General features: G+C 51.4%; 1 protein-coding gene across 1 annotated transcript; it reads right to left on the bottom strand.

Annotated features, from left to right (window-relative positions):
- Positions 1-3,047: 3,047 nt before the first annotated feature.
- Positions 3,048-5,644, bottom strand: LOC120038745 (proline-rich extensin-like protein EPR1; the record flags this gene model as incomplete). The annotated part of the gene is made up of 1 exon (XM_038984402.1): positions 3,048-5,644. A coding segment is annotated over one exon (2,597 nt), but the record flags the coding sequence as incomplete, so codon positions are not given.
- Between the last annotated feature and the right edge of the window lie 1,688 nt (positions 5,645-7,332).

Below are 7,332 nucleotides of genomic sequence, written 5' to 3'. Positions count from 1 at the left end.
AGGATGCCAGGTCCGCAGGGAGGCGAGTTTTCCTCCATTTCCGCTCGGCTGCCCGGAGCCCTGATCTGTGAGCTCGCAGTGAGTCGTCGAGCCACGGAGCAGGAGGGGAGGACCAAGCCGGCCTGGAGGATAGGGGACATAGAGAGTCAAAGGATGCAGAAAGGGAGGAGAGGAGGGTTGAGGAGGCAGAATCAGGAGATAGGTTGGAGAAGGTTTGAGCAGAGGGAAGAGATGATAGGATGGAAGAGGAGAGAGTAGCGGGGGAGAGAGAGCGAAGGTTGGGACGGCGCGATACCATCCGAGTAGGGGCAGTGTGGGAAGTGTTGGATGAGAGCGAGAGGGAAAAGGATACAAGGTAGTGGTCGGAGACTTGGAGGGGAGTTGCAATGAGATTAGTGGAAGAACAGCATCTAGTAAAGATGAGGTCAAGCGTATTGCCTGCCTTGTGAGTAGGGGGGGAAGGTGAGAGGGTGAGGTCAAAAGAGGAGAGGAGTGGAAAGAAGGAGGCAGAGAGGAATGAGTCAAAGGTAGACGTGGGGAGGTTAAAGTCACCCAGAACTGTGAGAGGTGAGCCATCCTCAGGAAAGGAACTTATCAGGGCGTCAAGCTCATTGATGAACTCTCCAAGGGAACCTGGAGGGCGATAAATGATAAGGATGTTAAGCTTGAAAGGGCTGGTAACTGTGACAGCATGGAATTCAAAGGAGGCGATAGACAGATGGGTCAGGGGAGAAAGAGAGAATGTCCACTTGGGAGAGATGAGGATCCCAGTGCCACCACCCCGCTGACCAGAAGCTCTCGGGGTGTGCGAGAACACGTGGGCAGACGAGGAGAGAGCAGTAGGAGTAGCAGTGTTATCAGTGGTAATCCATGTTTCCGTCAGTGCCAAGAAGTCGAGGGACTGGAGGGACGCATAGGCTGAGATGAACTCTGCCTTGTTGGCCGCAGATCGGCAGTTCCAGAGGCTGCCGGAGACCTGGAACTCCACGTGGGTCGTGCGCGCTGGGACCACAAGGTTAGAGTAGCGGCGGCCACGCGGTGTGAAGCGTTTGTATGGTCTGTGCAGAGAGGAGAGAAGAGGGATAGACAGACACATAGTTGACAGGCTACAGAAGAGGCTACGCTAATGCAAAGGAGATTAGAATGACAAGTGGACTACACGTCTCGAATGTTCAGAAAGTTAAGCTTACGTTGCAAAAAAAATAAAAATTAAAATAAAAAAATAATAATAAATTAAAAAAAAATATATATAATCTTATTGACTAAAATGATATAGTACTGCTGGCTGGTGAAGTAGGCTGGCTAGCAGTGGCTGCGTTGTTGACTTTGTTTGAAAGTGTAGCTGGCTAGGTAACCTCTAACTGGCTAGGTAACCTCGACAATTTCTCAAAATTTCTCTAAACTACACAATTATCTTGGATACAAGGACAGCAAAGACAACTATGTAGCTAGCTAACACTGCGCTAATCAAGTCGTTCCGTTGTAATGTAAGTTTCTACCGTGCTGCTATTCGGTAGAAGTTGGCTAGCTAGCAGTGTTAGCTAGCAGTGTTGACCAGGTAGGAGAACGGCAGCGCGGCGGACGAAAATAGCTGGCTAGCTAACCGATAATTACTCAAAACTACACAATTATCTTAGATACAAAGATAGCAAAGACAACTATGTAGCTAGCTAACACTACACTAATCAAGTCGTTCCGTTGTAATGTAATCGTTTCTACAGTGCTGCTATTCGGTGGCTAGCTGGCTAGCTAGCAGTGTTGACTACGTTACGTTACGTTAGGACGAAAATAGCTGGCTAGCGAACCTCAATAACTACACAATTATCTTTGATACAAAGACGGCTATGTAGCTAGCTAAGATCAAACAAATCAAACCGTTGTACTGTAATGAAAATGAAAATGAAATGGTAATACTACCTGTGGAGCGAAGCGGAATGCGGAATGCGACTACTCGCTCCAACCCGGAAGCAACATCACGTCAGCACCGTAGTATGCATTTTAAGAAACATCACCATGTCTCAATTTTCTCAAAGCTTAAAAATCCTTCTTTAACTTGTCTCCTCCCACAGACACGCATCATGTCAAATGCCTTTTCATTCAGGAAAGGGCACAGACATACAGTACATAAACACTGAGTAGACAAAACATTAAGAACACCTGCTCTTTCCATGACATAGACTGACCAGGTGAATCCAGGTGAAAGCTATGATCCCTTATTGAGGTCACTTGTTAAATCCACTTCAAATCAGTGTAGATGAAGGGGAGGAGACAAGTTAAAGAAGGATTTTTAAGCTTTGAGAAAATTGAGACATGGTGATGTTTCTTAAAATGCCTACTACGGTGCTCCGAGCACGCAAATTGGAGCACAGGAGGGTCGGAGTACGATTCCAAATCAAAGTAGGGAGGGCACTTCTTGAAAGCGTGTATCGACGCAAGCTTCAACAGAAAGTACGCACAGAAATATGGCGCAACCACGTAAAAAAAAATGATGCAACATTTTCGTGAAATCTATTATTTGAGCTGAAGCGAGAGAAAATACACTTCCAACTTTGGAATAAAATGTTGCCTGACTACAATATTTTATCTTGATACGTTAACAAATACATGCTGTGTTAATTTTGGCATGTTTACAGTGACCTGCCTACGAACCATAGATCGCAAACCCATAATAAGTCAAGAGGGCTAACTGGCTAGCTACTACTGTTATCTAACCAGATAGACACAGAAAATGATGAGCTAGCTATTGGCATTGTGTTATGTGTTAATAACATTTAGACTACGTTACCCAGCAGGCTATGCGGGTGGGGGGAATGGTTAAAGAATGCCTTGCATGGCTATACATGGAGTTTTCTAGCTGAAGTATATGTTCATTAAAAGCAGTTAAACCTACGCCTCGTGTTTGTCATTATATAAGGAACAAACATAACAAACATATTAAATAAAGGTTAAATGAAACATTTTAAAAACATTTAACATTATGAAGTCAAATGTTTGCTATGCGTCTCGTTTTGTCTCTATTGTTGTCGTTGTCCTGGTTGGAAGACGTTTCAGTGAATGGGGAGGTGCAGCGTGAGGTAATACAGTATGGAGGTGCAGTATGGGGGGTGCAGTATGGAGGTGCTGTAGGAGAAATACAGTAGGGGGGTGCAATAGGGGTGGTGCAGTAGGGGTGGATGCAGTAGGGGAAGGGCAATAGGGGGGGTAGGGGTGTAGTAGGGGGAGTGCAGTAGTGAGGGTGCAGTAGGTGAGGTGCAGTAGTGAGGATGCAGTGGGGGGTAGTGCAGTAGAGGTGGGTGCAGTAGGATTGGTGCAGTAGGGGGAGTGCAGTAGGGAGGGGGTGCAGTAGGGGGTGTGCAGTAGGGGTGGTGCAGTAGAGGTGGTGCAGTAGGGTGGTGCAGTAGGGGTGGTGCAGTAGGGGTGCCGCAGTAGGGGTGGCGCAGTAGGTTGGTGCAGTAGGGGGGTGCAGTAGGGTGGTGCAGTAGGGGTGGTGCAGTAGGGGTGGCGCAGTAGGGGTGGTACAGTAGGGGTGGTGCAGTAGGGGTGGTGCAGTAGGGGTGGTGCAGTAGGGTGGTGCAGTAGGGTGGTGCAGTAGGGGTGGTGCAGTAGGGGTGGTGCAGTAGGGTGGTGCAGTAGGGGTGGTGCAGTAGGGGTGGTGCAGTAGGGTGGTGCAGTAGGGGTGGTGCAGTAGGGTGGTGCAGTAGGGGTGGTGCAGTAGGGGTGGTGCAGTAGGGGTGGTGCAGTAGGGAGGGGGTGCAGTAGGGGTGGTGCAGTAGGGGTGGTGCAGTAGGGGTGGTGCAGTAGGGTGGTGCAGTAGGGGTGGTGCAGTAGGGTGCCGCAGTAGGGGTGGTGCAGTAGGGGTGGTGCAGTAGGGTGGTGCAGTAGGGGTGGTGCAGTAGGGGTGGTGCAGTAGGGTGGTGCAGTAGGGGTGCCGCAGTAGGGGTGGTGCAGTAGGGTGGTGCAGTAGGGGTGGTGCAGTAGGGTGGTGCAGTAGGGGTGGTGCAGTAGGGGTGGTGCAGTAGGGGTGGTGCAGTAGGGTGGTGCAGTAGGGGTGGTGCAGTAGGGTGGTGCAGTAGGGGTGCCGCAGTAGGGGTGGCGCAGTAGGGTGGTGCAGTAGGGGTGGTGCAGTAGGGGGGTGCAGTAGGGTGGTGCAGTAGGGGTGGTGCAGTAGGGGTGGCGCAGTAGGGATGGTACAGTAGGGGTGGTGCATTAGGGGTGGTGCAGTAGGGGTGGTGCAGTAGGGTGGTGCAGTAGGGTGGTGCAGTAGGGGTGGTGCAGTAGGGGTGGTGCAGTAGGGTGGTGCAGTAGGGGTGGTGCAGTAGGGGTGGTGCAGTAGGGAGGGGGTGCAGTAGGGGTGGCGCAGTAGGGGTGGTGCAGTAGGGGTGGCGCAGTAGGGGTGGTGCAGTATGGGGGGGTGCAGTAGGGGTGGTGCAGTAGAGAGGGGGTGCAGTAGGGGTGGTGCAGTAGGGGTGGTGCAGTAGGGTGGTGCAGTAGGGTGGTGCAGTAGGGGTGGTGCAGTAGGGGTGGCGCAGTAGGGGTGGCACAGTAGGGGTGGTGCAGTAGGGGTGGTGCAGTAGGGGTGGTGCAGTAGGGGTGGTGCAGTAGGGTGGTGCAGTAGGGTGGTGCAGTAGGGGTGGCGCAGTAGGGGTGGCGCAGTAGGGTGGTGCAGTAGGGGTGGTGCAGTAGGGTGGTGCAATAGGGGTGGTGCAGTAGGGGTGGTACAGTAGGGGTGGTGCAGTAGGGGTGGTGCAGTAGGGTGGTGCAGTAGGGGTGGTGCAGTAGGGCTGGTGCAGTAGGGGTGGTGCAGTAGGGTGGTGCAGTAGGGGTGGTGCAGTAGGGTGGTGCAGTAGGGGTGGTGCAGTAGGGGTGGTGCAGTAGGGTGGTGCAGTAGGGTGGTGCAGTAGGGGTGGTGCAGTAGGGGTGGTGCAGTAGGGGTGGTGCAGTAGGGTGGTGCAGTAGGGGTGGTGCAGTAGGGTGGTGCAGTAGGGGTGGTGCAGTAGGGGTGGTGCAGTAGGGGTGGTACAGTAGGGGTGGTGCAGTAGTGGTGGTGCAGTAGGGTGGTGCAGTAGGGGTGGTGCAGTAGGGGTGGTGCAGTAGGGGTGGTGCAGTAGGGGTGGTGCAGTAGGGTGGTGCAGTAGGGGTGGTACAGTAGGGGTGGTGCAGTAGGGGTGGTGCAGTAGGGGTGGTGCAGTAGGGTGGTGCAGTAGGGGTGGTGCAGTAGGGTGGTGCAGTAGGGGTGGTGCAGTAGGGGTGGTGCAGTAGGGTGGTGCAGTAGGGGTGGTGCAGTAGGGGTGGTGCAGTAGGGGTGGTGCAGTAGGGGAGGTGCAGTAGGGGTGGTGCAGTAGGGTGGCGCAGTAGGGAGGGGGCAGTAGGGGTGGTGCAGTAGGGTGGCGCAGTATTTTGTTGCAGTAAGGGGGAGTGCAGTAGGGGGGTGCAGTATTGTGGTGCAGTAGGGGTGGTGCAGTAGGGGTGGTGCAGTAGGGGTGGTGCAGTAGGGGAGGTGCAGTAGGGGTGGTGCAGTAGGGTGGCGCAGTAGGGAGGGGGCAGTAGGGGTGGTGCAGTAGGGTGGCGCAGTATTTTGTTGCAGTAAGGGGGAGTGCAGTAGGGGGGTGCAGTATTGTGGTGCAGTAGGGTGATGCTAGTGCTTCTTAAATGTAATGTTTTATGTGTTCTCCTCACGAGAACATACCCAAGAGAACGTCTTCGGGAGAATACACTTGGAGCATGAGTGTGTGGAGAACGGTAGTGTGCATATTGAGAAGCACCCATGGATTGTGTACGTGTGCCATTCAGAGGGGTGAATGGGCAAGACAAAATACTGAAGTGCCTTTGAACGGGGTATGGTAGTAGGTAGAACCTTTTGAAGAACCCTTTTGGGTGTTCTGTGGACAGCCATCTGTAAAAACAGGGGCTTTCATGCAGGGCTCTGTGTTGTTTTCCTCGAAGCATAAAAGGCATTTAGCTTGTTTTGGGAGTTCTGTATCACAAGGCATTTCACGGCTGAGCTTCCCTTTGTAATTATTGTCTGCACCATACGACGAGCTTCGGAGCCGGTGAAATAGGATTCCACCTTCCTCCTTTATTGTCCTTTTGCATGTTTGATGTCTCGTCAGAGGTCGTAGTGGGGCTTTCTTGTATGCATCCATGTGTGTGTGAGTGTGTGTTTGTGTGTGTGTGTGTGTGTGTGTGTGTGTGTGTGTGTGTGTGTGTGTGTGTGTGTGTGTGTGTGTGTGTGTGTGTGTGTGTCCTTTTCTAAAGGAAAACACACACATAAAGGGAGGGTTTGAATGGTATAACAGAAGTGTTGTATCTCACCACTACACACACACACACACACACACACACACACACACACACACACACACACACACACACACACACACACCATCTGGTAGGAACGTCTGCATTTCACAGAGGGTATCGGTAGGTGACCTGCACAGCTCTTAAACATTCTTCATCTCCTCACGGACCAGAGCATTCGTTTTAAACCACACACACACACACACACACACACACACACACACACACACACACACACACACACACACACACACACACACACACACACAACCACACAACCACACAACCACACACACACAACCACACACACACACACACACACAACCACACACACACAACCACACACAAACACACAACCACACACACACAACCACACACAAACACACACACACACACACACAACCACACACACACACAACCACACACACACACACACACACACACACACACACAACCACACACAAACACACAACCACACACACACAACCACACACAAACACACACTAGCTCACGCACACAGTTCAAGGACCTCCCTTCTCCATTTAACACCGAAGCCTCTGATCTTGAACCGCTGATGAGGCTAAACCGAGAGGCGGGAGACATCCACAGGAAAATTATGATGAACTCATATCAACCACACACACACACACACACACATAACCACACACAAACACATAACCACACACATAAACACACACACACATACACATAACCACACACACACACACATAACCACACACACACATAAACACACACATAAACACACACACACACACACACACATAACCACACACACACACACACATAAACACACACATAAACACAAACACACACATAAACACACACATAAACACAAACACACACATAAACACAAACACACACATCAATAAACACACACACACTAAGTTCTCAGATGCGCTGGCTTGGGATCCTTCCAGAAATATTAGTCCACATCTTGTCAGGCAGCATGCAGGGTGTATGTATGTGTGTGTGTGTGTGTGTGTGTGTGTGTGTGTGTGTGTGTGTGTGTGTGTG

This window comes from Salvelinus namaycush, unplaced genomic scaffold (genome assembly GCF_016432855.1).
Source record: "Salvelinus namaycush isolate Seneca unplaced genomic scaffold, SaNama_1.0 Scaffold2377, whole genome shotgun sequence".
In the NCBI taxonomy this organism is placed as follows: Eukaryota; Metazoa; Chordata; class Actinopteri; order Salmoniformes; family Salmonidae; genus Salvelinus; species Salvelinus namaycush.
The sequence above is the reverse complement of the archived record's forward strand: the minus strand, read 5'-3'. Positions and strand labels throughout refer to the sequence as shown.